Source organism: Dryobates pubescens, chromosome 3 (genome assembly GCF_014839835.1).
Source record: "Dryobates pubescens isolate bDryPub1 chromosome 3, bDryPub1.pri, whole genome shotgun sequence".
NCBI classification, from domain to species: Eukaryota; Metazoa; Chordata; class Aves; order Piciformes; family Picidae; genus Dryobates; species Dryobates pubescens.
The window spans coordinates 22511715-22531284 of NC_071614.1; the positions used below are offsets into that span (position 1 = coordinate 22511715).

The 19570-nt window shown below is 53.4% G+C and overlaps 1 protein-coding gene across 1 annotated transcript; it reads left to right on the forward strand.

The window, feature by feature from the left end:
• The first annotated feature begins 1513 nt into the window (after nucleotides 1–1513).
• On the forward strand, nucleotides 1514–19534 carry LOC104306753 (angiopoietin-related protein 7). The gene is made up of 6 exons (XM_009907755.2): nucleotides 1514–2199; nucleotides 10341–10560; nucleotides 12987–13124; nucleotides 15859–16075; nucleotides 17819–18014; nucleotides 19074–19534. Exons 1-6 carry the CDS (start codon nucleotides 1768–1770, stop codon nucleotides 19218–19220), a joined length of 1350 nt encoding a protein of 449 aa, XP_009906057.2. The 5' UTR covers nucleotides 1514–1767; the 3' UTR covers nucleotides 19221–19534.
• Nucleotides 19535–19570: the final 36 nt, after the last annotated feature.

Genomic DNA, 19570 nt, shown 5'->3' on the forward strand with positions numbered 1-19570 from the left:
AGGCCCTGTTAGAACAGAGTAGAATTAACCAGGTTGGAAAAGACCTCTGAGATCATCAAGTCCAACCTATCACCCAACATCATCTCATTAGCTAACCCATGGCACCAAGCACCCCAGCCAGTCTCTTCCTAAACACCTCCAGGGATGGTGACTCCACCACCTCCCTGGGCAGCCCATCCCAATGGCCAATTTCTCTTCCTGTGAAGAACTTCTTCCTAACCTCCAGCCTAAACCTCCCCTGGTGCAGGTTGAGACTGTGTCCTCTTGTTCTGGTGCTGCTTGCCTGGGAGAAGAGACCAACCCCCTCCTGGTTAAAGGGTGATTGTTTTAAACTAAAAGAGGGGAGATTCAGCTTAGAGATGAGGAAGAAATAGTTTATGCTGAGGGTGGTGAGACACCGGCCCAGGCGGGGTGGGGAGGTGGTAGATGCCAGGTCACACCATATGAGCCTGCCCTCTCTCCAGCCAACATCACTGCAGTGGGGTGAGGGTGTTTCTAGGTGAAGAGGAGCAGTGCCCTCCTGCCAAGGCACCAACTTAATTCCCTGTTCAGAAGGTCACGCCAGGACCCACGCTCCTCCCTCCTGCGTCGTCTGAGACCGCATCGCTCTCAGCCCTATTTATAGTGCGGTGATAGGATCAGGGGGAATAAGCACTTGGTGTCCCCTAAACCACTTCCCCTACTCCCCATGGCTGCTCACTGCTCACCACACTCAGCTCCTGCTGCTGGAGAGCCTGGCCAGGACTCCTGAAGGTACGTGAGGAACTGGGGTGCTGCTGGGGGTCTATGGTGTTCCTCCCAGTACTTCATCCTCACCAGTCTGGGATGAGGATGGCTTTGGGGCAGGAGAAACTGGAGAGGCAGACCCAGAGTGTGATGTCTTGGTGCTGGGCAAGGATCAGACAATAGCTCTGGCTACAGGAGGAGCCCAGTTTCTCTGGGCCCAAGTCATATCTTTGCCTCAGGTGGCTGGGGAGATGGTGATTTGTCACACCATCCCTCCAGCCCCTCATGGATCTGAGCCCGTGTGGGGCAATCAGCCCATGGTCAGGGGCCATTCAGACTACCCCAGGGATGGATTCATGGTGTGACACCATGCAAGGGTGCATTGCTTGGCAGGGTTCCCCATGCAGATGTCCACCATTCGCTCTGTACTCCGTTTATAGTTACATCTAACAAGAGAATCTTGTACTTGGGGTATGGAGAGAGTCCCAGGTCCTTTGCCCTGTGTGCCTGGGCCATGGGGATGGCTGGCAGGGGCCAGGGAAGGTGGGTGGACATCATATTGTGGAGGGTGGATTGCTTCTCTCTCTCTCCATCATCTGTCTTCTTCCTCTGGTTCCTATTTCAAGGAGTGGCAGTGTGGCAGGATGTCCTCTCTGCAGGAGCCGGCTCCTTCCCATGCATGGTCCTGTGTGGGCAGAAAGCCCTGCCTGAGGGCTTGATCATCTCCAACCAGACCTCTGCACTCTCCAAGCTTACCAGCAGCTCTGCAGGAGGTGAAACGCAGTCCACGAAGACTGTGGAGCCTGGCCAGGGGAGTGGAGGAGCTCCTGCTGGACCTGCTCCCAGCTTGGTGGCCACCAGGGAGGATGCTTTATGGGGAGAGGTGTGTCTCTTGCCTGCAGTGACCCCCTTGGTGGGCGCTCTGGGATCCTTACTGATGCTCTGTTCCTATGTAGCTGCAACCTCACCCATTAGCTCTCAGGAGAAGACCTGGTGTTATGCCCTGGGGTTTGCCACTTTTCTCCCCACCGCTGTTTGCTGATGGCACACTGGGCATCATCCTTGTGCCCCATCCTCGCCTGCCTGATGAAGGCCGACCCCAGCACCAGCTCTGCTGGGGTGGGTTTGCTGCCCCTCATCCTCCTGGCCGTGCTGAGCAGCCTCTCGCTGCAGAAATCCCTGCCTGCAGCCTACCGAGCCCAGGAGGGTCCCCAGGAGAGCCCAGGCTTGATCCAGTGCGGGGAGTACAGCAACCAGGTGCTGCCCAACGGGCGCTGCAAGATCGTGGCCACGCTGCCGCAGGGGGACGAGCAGCGCTGCCCGGACATGTTCCGCTGCACCGACGAGGTGTCCTACTGGCTCCACGAGAACGAGGAGAGGAAGCAGCAGATCCTGGAGCTGCGGGAGCTCATCTCAGAGCTACAGGAGGAGCTGAGGAACCACCGGCACCGCATCAAAGTCCTTGAGCTCCAGGTAAAGGGCCGCCCCTTCGCGGACCCCCGCCGTGCAGGCGCCGCTGTCCCTCCCCGTGGTTCCTTCCAGCTCCCTGCAGCTGGCAGGGGGAGGACTCCCGCTGAAGCCTATGGTGTGGTTCTGGCCATGGGCTGGGATAACCACTAAGCCCCAGCTGCTCCCACTGGCTCCGGAGCCTCCCAGGGCTGGTCTTAACAACCCCCTCAGTGTTTCGTCTGTGCTGTCTCCTCCAACTTCAGGCCTGCCTAGGAGAGGTTGCTGAGGGCCACCAGGCACAAGCTGGAGTGCAGCAAGTTCCACCTGAACGTGATGAAAATCTCATTTCCTGTGAGGGTGCTGAAGAGAGGTTGTGGAGTCTCCTTCTCTGCAGAGATTCCAAACCTGTCTGGCTGTGACCCTGGACAACCTGCTCTGGGTGACCCTGCTTTAGCAGGAGAGCTGGACAAGAAGGTCTCCAGAGATCCCTTCCAAGCCCCACCATGCTGGGAGTCAGCTGCCCAGGGAGGTGGTGGAGTCACCATCCCTGGAGGTGTTCAAGAGGGGATTGGATGTGGCACTTGGTCTAGTAGCCATGAGGTGTTGGGTGGCAGGTTGGACTTGATGATCTTTGAGGTCTCTTCCAACCTTATTGATTCTATGAGATGCTGGTGGCTGTAGGGGGCTGAAGGCCTCAAAGATGTTCAGACAAGGGAGCTGTATGTGTAGTATGAGCCACACATGTCCAACATCCATGCCCAGATCTTGCACCTTCTTACCCTGCCGATTTCCTTCTGCTCATCAGCTGGTCTAGCTCCAAGTTTGCTAGGGAGCTGTACACACTGTTGAATTCAATCTACAAATGCAAACACTCCCAGCTCTTTCCAACCAGGAGTGTTTAGACCTTTCATACATGCACAGGCAGATGTCCTGCACTTGTGTCAGAACACCCCCATGAAAGCCCCAGGCTTGGGGAATGGTGGATGAAAACTGTCTAGAAGAAAAAGACAGCTGCCTGCAGGTGTGCCTGGCTGGCCAGACCACCACCAAACCATGGCCCTCAGCACCACAACTCCACATCCTGTAAATCCCCCCAGAGATGGGGACTCCACCGCTTTCCTGGGCAGCCTGTTTGAGGCTGAACGTCCCATAACCAGTTTTGCACACTCCCACAAACCCAGAATACTCCTTGTAATTGTTTCTCCCTTCTCATCAACTGCACTGTTCAGGTGGAGCCTCTTTAAGGCCACGTCCAGCAGATCCCTCCCTGGCCCATCTTATTGTCTTCCTTGGTACTTTCTGTGTCTTCTTGCTTAGTCTGTGATCCCTTTCCTTGCTCTTTGATATTTCTTTGTCCTGAACAATTTTTGGACAGCCAGTGAATGCTTTCACATCATACCCTGGCTGGCTTCTGGGGAGAAGCTGTTGGATGGAGATGCTTCTGGAACAGAAAGAATAGAATAGAATCAATGAGATTGGAAGAGACCTTTGAGATCGAGTCCAACCTATCACCCAACACCATCTCATCAACTAAACCATGGCACCAAGCACCCCAGCCAGTCTCTTCCTAAACACCTCCAGGGATGGTGACTCCACCACCTCCCTGGGCAGCACATTCCAATGGCCAATCTCTCTTGCTGGAAGAACTTCTTCCTAACATCCAGCCTAACCCTTCCCTGGTGCAGCTTGAGACTGTGTCCTCTTGTTCTGGTGCTGGTTGCCTGGGAGAGGAGACCAATCCCCACCAGGCTGCAACCTCCCTTCAGTTAGCTGTAGAGAGCAATAAGGTCACCCCTGAGTCTCCCCTTCTCCAGGCTAAGCAACCCCAGCTCCCTCAGCCTCTCCTCACAGGACTTGTGCTCCAAAAGGAAGGATGGAATTCCTCTTCCTTGACTCCAGTGCCAAGGGTCTCTATGGAATCCAGCTGATCACTGGTCAGTGAATGCAGACATAGATGCTGCTAGGACCTCTTGGCTTGGATGAGTTGAGAGAGAGCTTGTTTCTCCTCGGTGGGAGCCCAGCCAGGCAGCTCAGATGTGTCTGCCCTGAGGTGCTGCTGGGCTCCTCATGCTACATGGAAAGCAGAGGGACACAGGATGCATCCAGGTGGCCTGGAGCAGACAGGTCCCAGGTCCTATCTATGTGTGTCCAGGTGGTCTGTACCTAAGGAACAGTGCATCTGTGCCACCAAGATCCTGCCACACGCAGAAAAGGGACACCCTCTGGGATCTTTTGACAGTGTTTGTAGAGTTTCAGACCTTGACTGGAAATGACCCTGAGCAACAGGATCCAGCTTGGATCCAGCCTGGATCCAGCCCTACTTCCTGCAGAGGAGTGGGTTGCAGTCCTCCAGCCATTTCTTCTAGCTCTTTATTTTTTCTTTCCCCCCCAACCTCTATGAATCTAAAAACACAGAGAGGTGAGAGGCCCAGAAGAAGGCAAAAGCCTGGTTAGGTCTCCTCCACCTCTGTTCCTCCCACCAAGGAGGTATAGCTCCCTTAATCCACCTTCACAAATCAGCCTCTTGCTGGTTGATCTCCCTGGGCTGTGCCATCAGTATTTCTTCAGGAGCTCAGCGTGGGCTTGTCTATCCAAGCAGAGATGTGTCTCTGAGCTGAGTGAGAGCCAAAGGCTCTTCCAGGTCACAGCTCCTCTTCAGCTAATGGGGACAGCCCAATTCATAGAATAGAACCATAGAGTGGTTTGGGTTGGAAGGTCATTTGGTTCCAGCTCACCTGAAGTAAGCAGAGACATCTTCCGCTAGAGCAGGTTGTTCAGAGCCCCATCCAACATTACCTGGAGGGATGGGACCTGGGACCTACCCAAGGGTACTGAGAGAGCTGGTAGAAGTGTTCACCAAGGCCCTTTTTAATCACTTACCAGCAGTCTTGGCTAACTGGGAAGGTCTGGTTTACTGGTTGTTAGCAAATGTGGTGCCCACCTCTGCACTCACAATAAGGAAATGGCCTCAAGCTGCACAAGGGGAGGTTTAGGTTGGACACAAGGAACAATTTCTTCCCTGAAAAGGCAGCCAAGCCCTGGAACAGGCTGCCCAGGGCAGTGGTGGAGTCCCCATTCCTGGAGAGATTGAAAAGCTGTGTAGATGTGGTGCTGAGGGGCATGGCTTAGTGGTGACCTGGCAGTGCTGGGTTAAGGCTTGGACTCAATGATCTTAAAGGTCTCTTTCAACCAAAATGATTCTGTGATGCTTTCCACCACCTCTCTGAGCAATCTGTTCCAGTGCCTGGGCACTCATTGGGTCAGATGAGTTGACCCCATCTCTGCCACACTTCCCTCCTAGTGTAATGTACAGACCAAAGGGAATCTCCTCATCCAGCCTTCGCTGTGCACTTCCAGCCCTACCATGTTTGCACAGCTGGGTATGCACTGAACAAGAGCCCCCAACAGCACAGTCCTGATGGAGAGGGATGCAGGATCTGCCCAGAGAAGTCTTAGAATCATCTGTGGAGAGATTCCAAACCCACCTAGACACAATTGTGGGCAAACTGCTCTGGGTGACCCTGCTTTAGCAGGGGGGTTGGTCTAGATGGTCTCTGGACATCCCTTCCAAGCCTCCCCCCACCCCCCTAGGATTCTGTGAAGGGAGCAGCATCAGGGCACTCTCCTGGTGGCCAGGCTGTGCTGGGTTTAATCAGCAGCAGGAAATATCATCTGTGGAGGAGGGGACTGTCTGGGAGGAAGCATCATGGGGTTTACTTGGAGAGCTGCTGCGTGGGTGAAGGCAGCTGGAAGAAGTCTGTATCAGTCACAGCTCAGAGAGCAGGCTGATTTATGGTAGAGATGGAGACATTGCAGCCCCGAGGAGGAAAGCACCGTGGCATGGCATCCAGAATTCCCACTTTGTTGGCCCTCTGCCTATCCAGCTGGTGTGGACTGTGGGATGTGGGCAGCCTTGGTGGGCTTCTAGCAGGGCCATGCAATGCTCAGGCAGCACTGGGAAGGATATAGAGCTGCCCAAACCCAGCAGTGGTGATGCCATCTCCTGGGAACAGTGACCTGAGAACTGTCCTGGCAGGGATGGGGACCAAGGTGTGAGCTGGGTCCTGGGAGCAGCTGGAAGGGGAGAAAACATATTCTGGGCATCAAACCCCTGCCAGCTGAAGGAAACCATGGCCCTCAGCAGCAGTTCTGCAGGCAGTGATGAGCCAAGATCTCTGTCCCCACCTGAAAAATCCAGGTCTGATGCTGGAGACAGGGGGGGTGAGAGAAGCAACTCACTTATTTTGAGGCTCTTAGTGTGACTTGTGACAATGATGTGGAGGAGATGGCCAGGGAAGGGCAGTGGAGAACCAGCGTCCCCCCCCCCACGGGTAGGGGGCCTGGGATGGGCCAACCCTCGGGAGGGGCTGGGGAGCAGGGAGTGGAGATGTTACCGTGCCCAGAGGAGGGAGGTAGGGGTTCCCAGGATGATGTGAGGGTTTGGAGGTGCTGCTCAAGGCCTGCTCTGCCATCTAATGGACAGGGAGCACTGAACAACCAGAGGCAAGGGTGCCCATCTCCTGCTACCAGCTGTGGGCATCTCCAGCCAGCTCCTGTGTAAGTATTACACAGGATCAGAGCCTGATTGTCACACAATCCTTGAATCACAGAATGGTTTGGGCTGGAAGGGACACTCAAAGGTCATCCAGTTCAACTCCCCTACAGTGAGGACATCTTGAACACGATCAGGTTGCTCAGAGCCCTGTCCAGCCTCACCTGGAGTGTCTCCAGGGATGGGACATCTACCAGCTCTCTGGGCAACCTGGGCCAGTGTCTCACCAGTGTAAACAATTTCTTCCTTCTGTCTAGTCTGAATCTCCTCTTTTGGTTTTAATCCACCAGCCCTGTCACAACAGGCCCTGCTAAAGTCTGTCCCCATCTTTTCTATCAACTGGAAAGCCACGAGAAGGTCTCCTTGAAGCTTTCTCTTCTCCAGACTGAACAACCCCAACTCTTTCAACCTGTCCTCACAGCAAAGGCATTCCAGGTCTCTCATTATTTGTGTGGCCCCTTCTGGACCCATTCCAACAGGTCCAGGTCTTTCTTGTGCAAAGCTTGCCCTAAAAACAAACAGCAAAAGGGTCCTGAAAGGGGCTCTGGGGTCATGTGTCATGCTTGCTCCTTGCCTAGCATGGCTGTGGTCCTTGTTGTTTAGAGGACACCAGCTGCTGACCAACAGGCTGAAAATAGAATGGAATAAACCAGGTTGGAAGAGACCTTGGAGCTCATCAAGTCCAACCAGTCACCCAACACCATCTCATCAACTAAACCATGGCACCAAGCACCCCAGCCAGTCTCTTCCTAAACACCTCCAGTGATGGTGACTCCACCACCTCCCTGGGCAGCACATTCCAATGGCCAATCTCTCTTGCTGTGAAGAACTTCCTAACACCCAGCCTAAACCTCCCCTGGCACAGCTTGAGACTGTGTCCTCTTGTTCTGGTGCTGGTTGCCTGGGAGAAGAGACCAATCCCCACCTGGCTGCAACCTTCAGGTAGCTGAAGACAGCAACAAGGTCTCCCCTGAGCCTCCTCTTCTCCAGGCTAAGCAACTCCAGCTCCCTCAGCCTCTCCTCACAGGGCTTTGTGCATCCCTGCTCCTGCTGGCCACATTGTTCCTGATGCAGGCCAGGATGCCATTGGCCATCTTGGCCACCTGGGCACTCTGCTGGCTCATGTTCAGCCTACTATCAACCAGCACCCCCAGGTCCCTTTCTTCCTGGCTGCTCTCCAGCCACTCTGACCCCAGCCTGCAGCACTGCATGGGGTTGTTGTGGCCAATGTGCAGAACCTGGCACTTGGATGTGTTCAATCTCATGCCCTTGGACTCTGCCCATCTGCCCAGCCTGTCGAGGTCCCTCTGCAGAGCTCTCCTACCCTCTAACAGATCAACTCCTGCCCTCATCATGCAACATGTTGGCAAGCTATGGAGCTCCTTATGTGTTCTGAAACATGCTGTGGCTCAAGGGGAGACTGAATACATTTTTGGAAGGAACCCCAGCTGTAGTGGCATTGCTAAATGCATAGAGGCCACATCCACCTTTCATCAGGGTGCAGACTGAGGGTTGCTTGGAGAAGAGCCCTTGCTTACCTGCACCACAGCCTGGGAGTCATAGAATCAATGAGGTTGGAAAAGACCTCAGAGATCATCAAGTCCAACCTGTCACCCAACACCTCAGGGCTACTAGACCATGGCACCAAGTGCCACATCCAATCCCCTCTTGAACACCTCCAGGGATGGTGACTCCACCACTCCACCACCTCCCTGGGCAGCACATTCCAATGGCTAACAACTCTCTCTGTGAAGAGCTTTCTCCTCACCTCCAGCCTAAACTTCCCCTGGTGCAGCTTGAGACTGTGTCCTCTTGTTCTGGTGCTGGTTGCCTGGCAGAAGAGACCAACCCCCACCTGGCTACAACCTCCCTTCAGGTAGTTGTAGAGAGAATAAGGTCTCCCCTGAGCCTCCTCTTCTGCAGGCTAAACAATCCCAGCAATAAAACAAAGCATAACAGACTCTCAGCATGGTGGGGGTTGAAAGGGAGTTCTGGAGATCATCTGGTCCAAACCCTCTGCTAAAGCAGGGGCACTCACAGCAGGTTGCCTGGGTGAGTGTGGAATCTCTCCAGAGCAGACTCCCCAACCTCTCTGGACCGCCTGGTCCAGGACTCTGGCACCCTCACAGCAAAGAAGTTTTTCCTCATGTTCAGATGGAACCTCCTTGGTTCTGGTTTGTGCTCATTGCCCCTTGTCCTGTTGCTGAAAAGAGCCTGGCCCCATCCTCTTGACAGCCTCCATTTAACATTAAGAAGTTCCTCCCAGTCTTCGCCAGGTTAAACAGCCCCGGGTCTCTCAGCTTTTCCTCCTCATCACAGAGATGCTCTGCTCCCCTCTGCATCTTCGTAGCCTCCACTGGACTCTCTCCAGTAGTTCTTTGTCTCTCTTGAGTCTGGAAACCCAAATCTAGACCAAATACTCCAGATGTGACCCCATTAGGGAAGAGTGACCTGCTGGCCACACTCTTATTAATGCACCCCAGGAGACCATGAGGGCATGGTTAGGCCACACCTTGAGTACTGTGTCCAGTTCTGGGCTCCTCAATTTAAGAAGGACATTGAGACTCTTGATCATGTCCAGAGAAGGGCAATGAGGCTGGGGAGAGGCCTGGAACACAAGCCCTGTGAGGAGAGGCTGAGGGAGCTGGGGTTGCTTAGCCTGCAGAAGAGGAGGCTCAGGGGAGACCTTATTGCTGTCTACAACTACCTGAAGGGAGGTTGTAGCCAGGTGGGGGTTGGTCTCTTCTCTCAGGCAACCAGCAGCAGAACAAGAGGACACAGTCTCAAGCTGCACAAGGGGAAGTTTAGGCTGGAGGTGAGGAGAAAGTTCTTCCCAGAGAGAGCTGTTGGCCATTGGAATGTGCTGCCCAGGGCGGTGATGGAGTCACCATCCCTGGAGGTGTTCAAGAGGGGATTGGACATGGCACTTGGTGCCATGGTTGAGTAGCCATGAGGTGTTGGGTGACAGGTTGGACCTGATGATCTTTGAGGTCTTTTCCAACCTTATTGTTTCTATGATTCTTCTTGGCTGAGACCTTGCTGGCTCATGGGGAACTTGCTCTCCCCAGGAACTCCCTGTTCTTCTCTGAGGAGCTGCTTTCCAGCAGGTCAATCCCTAACCTGTGCTGCTGCAGGTGGTTATTCCTCCCTAGGTACAGGACTCAGTATCACAGTATAACTAAGGTTGGAAGAGACCTCGAGGATCATCGAGTCCAACCTGTAAAGACTGAAGACAGTCCTTAGCCTGTTCAGGCCTTGCTACCTGTGGCTCCCATGGCGAGGGGCTGCAGGGGGGAGGGTGAAGGTTCAGGCACCATTGCTGGAGTTCACAGAATCACAGAGTGTTAGGGGCTGGAAGGGACCTCGAAGGATCATCCAGTCCAACCCCCCTGCCAGAGCAGGATCACCTGCCCCAGGTCACAGAGGAGTGCATCCAGGGGAGTCTGGAACACCTCCAGAGGGGGGAGCTGTTCTTGGTCTCCTTGTTGCACCCAGCCTGTGCTCCTCTGCCCGCTTGCTCCCTACCTGCTTTCCCCATCCCCGGGGGGGTGGTTTTGGGGCCGTGCCGGTGCCCAGGCATCCTCATCCCATCCTCCCCTCTCTGTGTCTGCAGCACGAGGAGGCGGCCGGCCGCAACCACAGCTTGGCCCAGCGGGTGCAGGACCTGGAGCATCGGTACAGCGAGGCCAGCACCCTGCAGCACATCCAGGCCACGCTGCTCTACGACATGCAGGCGCAGATCAACAACATCTCCGTCCTCGCCGACTGGGCCTGGCGCAACCCCACCTGCCTGGGCCCCGCCGAGATGAGGCTGCAAGAGGAGATGCAGCCAGGTGCTGGGGAGCGCTGGGAGGGGATGCTGCAGCCCTGCAGAGAATGCTTTGGCTTAGGAGTACCTCAAAAAGCACCTAGATTCCTGGAGTGGTTTGGGTTGGAAGGGACCTTGAAGATCATCTAGTTCCAACCACCTGCCATGGGCAGGGACATAGATTCCTGGAGTGGTTTAGGTTGGAAGAGACCTTGAAGATCATCTAGTTCCAACCACCTGCCATGGGCAGGGACATAGATTTCTAGAATGGTTTAGGTAAAGAAAGGAACTTGAAGATCATCTAGTTCTAATTCCCTGCCATGGGCAGGTACAGGTATTCCTAGAATGGTTCAGGTTGGAAGGGACCTTAAAGATCATCTAGTTCCAACTTCCTGCCATGGGAAGGGACAGAGCTTCCTAGATTCCTAGAATGGTTTGGGTTAGAAGGGGCCTTGAAGATCATCTAGTTCCAACCCCCTGCCATGGACAGGGACAGAGCTTCCTAGATTCTTGAAATGGTTTAGGTTAGAAAAGACCTTGAGGATCATTTAGTTCCAACCACCTGCCATGGGCAGGGACAGGGATTCCTGGATTCCTAGAAGGGTTTAGGTTGGAAAGGAACCTTGAAGATCAACTAGTTCCAACTTACTGCCATGGGCAGGAACACTGATTCCTAGAGCAGTTTAGGTTAGAAGGGACCTTGAAGATCATCTAGTTCCAATCCCCTGAGATGGGCAGGGACACCTTCAACCATCCCAGTTTGCTCCAAGCCCCATCCAACCTGAGCTTGAACACATCCAGGGGCTTCCACAATTTCTCTGGACAACCTTTTTTTCAAGGGGAGGTTGAAAGAAAATGCTGCAGAAGTGGTTTAAAAGCCCTTTGCATCAGCCAGGAGGATGATCTCACCCACCCAGCCTTTCCAAGGCAGCCAAGGGGGCTCCTCAGAGCAATGGACACCTCTGGGATGGCTTCCAGCCTGTCTAGGAGAGCGGTGCTGTCCCTCACTGCTGCTTTTTGTTTCACTTCCTGGATGGTGTGAGATGATTGCAGGGCCCAGCTGAGGCTCTGCCAGCCAGGCTGGCTCTGCTCTCAACAGTCAGCTGTGTGAGCCTTCCTCCCAGATCCAGGGACTGGCTTCCCACCACAAAAAGCTTCCCAAACACCACACATGAGGGCTTTTTTTCCCTTGCCTTTCAGCTTTCACAGCAAGGGCTTTGGTGAAAATCTGCAGCTTTGAGAACCAAACCTTTTCTGTGAGTTCTCACATGCTCTATTTTTAATAAACCCATTTAGGGTTTGGGTTTTTTTCCCTCCCAGGAGTTTGGTTGTTTTCCTTCTTAATCCCTGGGCTATTTTCTTTGGATTTTAGCAAACCTGAACATTTTTCAATGCTTGAATTCTTCAATGTGAGGTTCAGTTTGGCTGACACACCCCACCCCCCTCTCCTCCCCACTTTTCTGCCAAAGAAGCCACTGCTGTGCAAACAGTTTTAGCAGGCTCTACCACAGCCAGGATCCTTAAAGCTCAGCCTTAAGGTGCTGGAAAGGCAGCTGAGGTGCTTTGGCAATGTGTTGGAGTCCCTGGGTCCATGGCAAGGGGATGGTGGCCTTTGAGAAGACAACCCTAAATGTGCCAAACTGGTCCCTGTGCCCCAAACCTTGGCTCCCCCAGCAGATGCCCAGGAGAGTAGCATTGGAGAAGGATGAAGCAACACTTGGAACCATAGACTCTCAGAATCATTTGGGTTGGAAGAGACCTTCAAGGCCATCAAGTCCAACTGTTAACCCAGCACTGCCAGGTCACCACTAAACCATATCCCTCAGCACCACTTCTACACAGCTTTTAAACCCCTCCAGGGATGGGGAATCCACCACTGCTCTGAGCAGACTGTTCCAGGGCTTGACAACCCTTATGGGGAAGAAATTATTCCTCATGTCCAACTTAAACCTCCTCTGGCACAACTGGAGGCTGTTTCCTTCTCCTTGTTAGAAGAGACCAGCCCCCACCTGGCTCCAACCTCCTCTCAGGGAGTTGTAGGGAGTGAGAAGGTCTCCCCTGAGCCTTCTTTTCTCCAGGCTAAACAACCCCAGTTCCCTCAGGTGCTTCCCACAAGAGTGGTGCTCTAGACCCTTCACCAGCTTTGTTGTCCTTCAGCTTCAGAAGAAGGTCTGACTCCAGGATTATTTGTGGTGAGACACTGGAACAGGTTGCCCAGGGAGGTGGTGGAAGCCTCATCCCTGGAGGTTTTGAAGGTCAGGCTGGATGTGGCTGTGAGCAACCTGCTGTAGTGTGAGGTGTCCCTGCCCATGGCAGGGGGTTTGGAACTAGGTGATCCTTGAGGTCCCTTCCAACCCTGACAATCCTATGATTACAATTGCCCCCCCTGGTTGTGTGCCCCTTTCTCCAGGCCATGCCCTGAAGCCCAGGTTTCTCTGCTTTGTCTCTCAGAGGTGAAGCATGGCAGGAACTGCCCCATTGACTGTGCCTCTGTTTACTACAACGGGCTGCGGCGCTCCGGCGTCTACAACATCATGCCTTCGGTTGGAGGGATGCCTATCGAGGTGCTGTGTGAGATGGACACTGAAGGTACTGTGAAGAGGCCACCTACCGCATCTCCCAGCAGTGCTTTGGGTGGGATTTGTCTAACCTGAGAGCTGCATTTTGTATCTGAGCTGTTTCTAAGCTGCTTTAGAGTCAATGAGAGCAGCACCTCCAGGATAGGATAGGATAGGATAGAATAGAATAGAATAGAATAGAATTAACCAGGTTGGAAAAGATCTTCGAGATCATTGAGTCCAAGCTATCATCCAACACCATCTAGTCAACTAAACCATGGCACCAAGTGCCCCATCCAATCTCTTCCAGCCCATTCCAATGGCCAATCACTCTTTCTATGAAGAACTTCCTACCATCCAGCCTAAACCTCCCCTGGCACAGCTTGTGACTGTGTCCTCTTGTTCTGGTGCTGGTTGCCTGGGAGAAGAGACCAACCCCCACCTGGCTACAACCTCCCTTCAGGTAGCTGTAGAGAGCAATAAAGTCTCCTCTGAGCCTCCTCTTCTCCAGGCTAAGCAACCCCAGCTCCCTCAGTCTCCCAGCCTGCCATGGTTTAGTTGATTAGATGGTGTTGCCTGATAGGTTGGACTTGATCTCAGAGGTCTCTTCCAACCTGGTCTGGTCTGGTCTATTCTATTCTATTCCATTTCTATTTCTATTTCTATTTCTATTTCTATTTCTATTTCTATTTCTATTTCTATTTCTATTTCTATTCCTATTTCTATTCCTATTCCTATTCTATTCTATTCTATTCTATAGGCTGGGGAGGTAGATCCTCTCCCACAGACATTGTGAAGTGTAAATGAATGAGCAGGTGACCTCCCACTCCCTTAATGTCTAAATATCCATGGAGAGCACACTGGTGTCATCCTAGGAAGGAATAATAAGCTGCATCTGGGAAGGACTAATAAACTGCACCAGTACAGGTCAGGAGGTGATCTGCTGGAGAGCAGCCCCATGGAGAAGGACCTGGGAGTCCTGGTGGATAAGAAGTTATCCCTGGGACAGCAATGCGCCCTGGTGGCCAAGAGAGCCAGTGGGATCCTGGGGTGCATTAAGAGGAGGGTGTCCAGCAGATCGAGGGAGGTTCTCCTCCCCCTCTACTCTGCCCTGTTGAGACCTCACCTGGAATATTGCATCCAGTTTTGGGCACCCCAGTTCAAGAGGGACAGGGATCTACTGGAGAGAGTTCAACAGAGAGCAACCAGGATGGTTAAGGGACTGGAGCACTGCCTGGTTAGGAGAGGCTGAGAGCCCTGGGGCTGTTTACTCTGGAGAAGAGAAGAGTGAGACGAGATTAAATAAATGTTTATCAATACCTGTGGGCTGGGGGTCAAGAGGGAGGGGACAGGCTCTGCTCACTTGCACCCTGTGATAGGCCAAGGGGCAATGGATAGAAACTGCAGCACAGGAGGTTCCACCTCACCATGAGGAGGAACTTCTTCCCTGGGAGGGTCCCAGAGCACTGGAGCAGGCTGCCCAGAGAGGCTGTGGAGTCTCCTTCTCTGGAGACTTTCCAACCCCATATGGATGCATTCCTGTGTGACCTGTGCTGGGTTCTCTGGCCCTGCTCTGGCAGGGGGCTTGGACTCGATGATCTCCGGAGGTGCCTTCCAACCCCTAGCATCCTGTGGTCCTGTGATCCTGAGGTGCAGCCTTATCAACAAAATGAGCTCCCAGCATCCGAGTTTTGGAAGAACAACAAAAAAGTCATCAGGGACATGAGGTGATGGATTGTCAGTTCCTTGCCCCATGTTGGTTACATCAACATGTCCCACGCTGGAGGAAGGAGTTCATCTCCTCACATGTTGGCATCTCACCTCTTGGAGGATCTACAGGTGATGGCAGCCTTGGGATCCACATGGCTGTTACAAAACAAGCTGCTCAGTGTGGTCTCTGTTATGTCATGACTATTATCTGCACAGCCATCAGCAGCCCTTGGACACTGCCTAGTGACAGGCTGTACAAACAGAACAAACGACGGCCCCGGTCCCGTCTGCCCTGTGTCCCGAATTCCCCCCCAGCCCAGCCCCAAGCTTACAGTGCTGGAATGAAAAAAGAGAGAAGAGAGGGATTTGGACAGATGGGAGAGCAGATGGACAGTGAGACAATCCTGGGAGAGCTCCTGTGCCTCTGTGGCACTGCAGGAACAGTACATAATCATCTCCAGACTCCAGGATCTCTGCTTTGTTCCAGTCCCAAACTTTCAGGAGGTTTTGCCTCCTGAAAACTACTCTCTCTGTCTCACTTTAAATCACCTCAAGGTCTGGAATGACCATCTGACAGCCAGCAAGGGAACACCATCATGAGCCAGCATGGAAGAGGTGGAGGCCTCTTGCTGTGGGTTGTGATGGGCATCATCATGTTTTATCCCCATGCGACAAGGGACGCTGTGTTTTGCCAGTTGGTGAGAGGACACATGACAAGGAGAGACCTTGCTGAGCTGCAGATGGATCCTCAGAGGTGACATCAGTAAGGGGTCTGTCTGGGATGCTTGGATGTCCCCTGGATGCTACCACTTTATCCCCCTAAAATCACAGCATGGTGGAGGTTGGATCATCCAGTCCACCCCCCTGGCTAAAGCAGGGTCACTCACAGCAGGTTACCCAGGATCCTGTCCAGGCAGGTTTGGAATCTCCCCAGAGAAGCAGACACTCCACAAGCTCCCTGGACAGCCTGGTCCAGTGCTCCAGCACCCTCAAAATAAAGAACTTTCCCCTCCTGTTCAGATGGAACCTCCTGTTGCTTATCTTTCTGCTGGCAGGTGGAGGCTGGACAGTCATCCAGAGACGTCAGGATGGCTCAGTTGACTTCAACCGGACCTGGAATGAGTACAAGGAGGGCTTTGGAGACCTGAATGGTGAATTCTGGCTTGGCAATGAGAACATCCACAAGCTGACCAGCCAAGGGGACTACTCCCTGCGCATTGACCTGGAGGACTGGAACAACAAGCACAAGCATGCCTTCTACCAGGTCTTCAGGTAGAAAGTGGGATGTCCTTCCCTGGTTCTCATGGACACAACTGCCTTAGATGTAGAATGGGACAATGCTTTAGCTTGGATGGGACCTTTAAAGGCCATCCAGCCCAACTCATGTGTGGTGACCAGGGACATCCTCAGCTACAGCAGGTTCCTCAGGGCCCCATCCAGCCTGACCTGGAATGTTTCCAGGGATGAGGCATCTACCACCTCTCTGGGCAACCTGGGCCAGGGTCTCATCACCCTCAATGTAAACCATCTCTTCCTTCTATCTACTCTGAATCTCCCCTCTTTTAGTTTAGAATCATAGACTCAATAAGGTTGGTAAAGACCTCAGAGATCATCAAGTCCAACCTGTCAGCCAACACCTCATGACTACTAGACCATGGCACCAAGTGCCACGTCCAATCCCTTTTTGAACACCTCCAGGGATGGTGACTCCACCACCTCCCTGGTTTAAAACCATCACCCCTTGTCCTCTCCACAGCAGGCCCTGACAAAAGTCTGTCTCCAGCTTTCTTATGGCCCCTTTAAGTACTGAAAGGCCACAAGAAGGTCTCCCTGGATCCTTCTCTTCTTCAGGCTGAACAACTCTGTCAGCCTGCCCTCACAGGCAAGGTGCTCCAGCCCTCAGAGCACCAAAGTCTGGAGACCTTCAGATGTGGGAACTCCACTGAGGGCAAAGTGATTCTGCCTAGAGATGGGGCCCATGGGTCTATCCTTCTTTCCTCAGCTGGATTTCACCATCAAACTTTGCTCCAGGTGGAGGCCTGGGTGCAAGCCAGCCAATGTGCAGTGTCATTCACCATGGCCAGCATCCACAGCCCCAGGGGAAGGCAGCTGTAGGGCACAATGGACAGTCCCCAGCTGCTTGGGGATGGGTTTTTTTGTGCCAAAATTATTGACCTCTGGGTGAAAACCAGGGTCTTGCTGAGCAGCTCCAGCATCCATCTGGCTTAGGGACATGCTTTGATTTTTGCCCTGTCTACTCATGGCTTTTACTTCTTGGAGCTGCTGTAATGTCCTTCAGTGTCTACAGCTCTTCCCCTCCTCTGCTGCTCTATTTATCCACACCACACCAGCCACATCCTTTCTTAACCAGGGCTGACCAAATCTGTCCCGGATGAAACACTTCCCTGTCTCTACTGGAAATGCTTGTGGATGACTGTGGAGTAATCCATCGCAGGAGGATGCCCAAGGGACACCTTATGGAAACCTGAAGCTGGAGGGCTTCAAGTAGAGCTCAGACCTACTGAAACTGAAGGTGCCTTGAAGCATCTTCCACCAGCAAATGTGTGCTCTGAGTGGTCACTCCAACTTTTCTCCTCGGATGTTGCCACATGCAATGGCAACAGACCTTCAGCCTTTGCTGGCCCAGAGGAAGTGACTAATTAGCTCATTCTAGGTGAAGTGCTGGGTGCTTCTCGCAGGGAGTGGGGGTGGTGCTGTGTAATTAGAGGGATTGTCTTGACAAAGCCACCGCAGTCCTCTGTTGTGCTTCTTTGTTGTGGTTTGAGAGTCACAGCCTGCCCAGTTTAGACCTCTAACAAGTGCTCTGAGTCATGACAAGATCATGCACATCCCACAGAAGAGAGAAAGACAACTTTGGCTTCTGGAGGGGATGAATCAGAGTAAGGAGGCTGGCCAGAGTGGCTGGATGACTGTGAAGCGTCCACCCCAGGAATCCAGGCTGGACAGGAGACACAAGCACTCCCCATTAAATTGTCCTGCCTTTGCCTCTTGCAGCGTTGAGGATGAGGAGAACTATTACCGCCTGCACGTGGATGGCTTCAGCGGGACCGTGGAGGATTCCTTTGCCTGGTACCACAACAAGAGGAGCTTCAGCACCCCTGACTCGGGGAACATCTGTGCTGAGATCTCCCACGGAGGCTGGTGGTACCACCAGTGTTTTTTCTCCAACCTCAATGGGGTGTACTACAAGGTAAAGTGGAGGAGGGACAATGCTGCAAGGTGCTGCTTCTCATAGGATTGTTTTGATTGGGAGGGACCTTGAGGATCATCTGTTCCAACCATTAACCCAGCGCTGCCAGGGCACCACAGTAACCACAGGTCTCCAAACACTGCTTTTCCCTAGCAGCTGGACTTGATGACCATAGAATGGGCTGGATTGGAAGAGACCTCCAAAGGTCACCCAGTCCAACTCCCTCAGCAGTCAGCAGGGGCATCCTCACCTAGATCAGGTTGCCCAGAGCCCCGTCGAGCCTCACCTTGAATATCTCCAGGGATGGGGCCCCAACCACCTTCCTGGGCAACCTGTTCCAGTGTTCCACCACCCTCATAGTGAAGAATCTGTTCCTAACACCCAATCTAAATCTGCTCTTCTCTACTTTGAAGCCATTGCCCCTCATCCTATCCCCACAGGCCTTTGTAAAGTCTCTCTTCATCCTTCCTGTAGGCCCCCCTGGAAGGCTGCTATTAGATCTCCCTGGAGCCTCCTACTCCTGATCTTCCAACCCAAAAGAAGGGTTTGATGTCCCTTCCCACGTAAATGATTCCTTGATTCTGTGATTCCCCAACCTCAATGGGTTGTGCTGCAAGGAAAGGTGGGGGGATGAGGAGGCAGATGATAGCACACAAGGCTGGGGCTGGGAGGAGGCTGTGGGTCCTCACATCATACCAATCCCTCCTGGCTTTGACCAGGTTCTGCTCTCCAAGAAGGGAGCAAAACAAGTGCTGGGCACCAAGGGAGTTCAGAGCTTTCAGTGCCACGGGCCAGGGGCATGAGGGTTTGAGGACACCTCTGCATGCTGAAGTTTGGGACCACATGGTGAACTCACACAGCCTGAGTCAGACAGACAGCAGCTCCACTGGGACCCTCTGACACATGCTGGGCTTTGTGTGCTGTTTGCACCACATCACCGCCGAGCGCTTGGCTCCGGTGTCGCAGAGCTGAGTGGTTCTCAGATGCTCCCATGCAGCTGATGGGAGCTTCCATGTGTTTTCCATCACCCCTGACCACCCTCCTTTCTCTGCCTGGCAGGGTGGCAGGTACTCCCTCAAAAACCGCAAGCTGCTGGGGCCGGACGGGATCGTGTGGTACTCCTGGAAGGACACAGACTACTACTCCTTGCGGAAGGTGGTGATGATGATCCGACCACGCACTTTCCGGCCCCACCTCTCCCCATGAAGGAGCCTGAGCTGTTCCTCCTTTCACCTCACCTTGAACCTTGGGGACAGAGGGCTGGAAAGAGCCTGCTCTGAGCACAAACTGATTGCTGGAGACCCTGACAGCACCGAGCCGCCACACGTGTTTGCTCTCAAGAGAATTGAACTGAGAACAGAGGTGTCAAGACCTTCGTTCTTCCCAGAAAGAGAGATTGGCCATTGGAATGTGCTGCCCAGGGAGGTGGTGGAGTCACCATCCCTGGGGGGGTTTAGCAAGAGACTGGCTGGGGTGCTTGGTGCCATGGTTTAGTTGATTAGATGGTGTTGGGTGATAGGTTGGACTTGATGATCTCAAAGGTCTCTTCCAACCTG

Coding starts and splice junctions, on each gene's coding strand:
- LOC104306753 (XM_009907755.2), top strand. CDS start 1,768: ATGGCACACTGGGCATCATCCTTGTGCCCCATCCTCGCCTGCCTGATG. Junction 2,200..10,340: donor TCAAAGTCCTTGAGCTCCAG/GTAAAGGGCCGC, acceptor CTGTGTCTGCAG/CACGAGGAGGCGGCCGGCCG. Junction 18,015..19,073: donor TCAATGGGGTGTACTACAAG/GTAAAGTGGAGG, acceptor TCTGCCTGGCAG/GGTGGCAGGTACTCCCTCAA.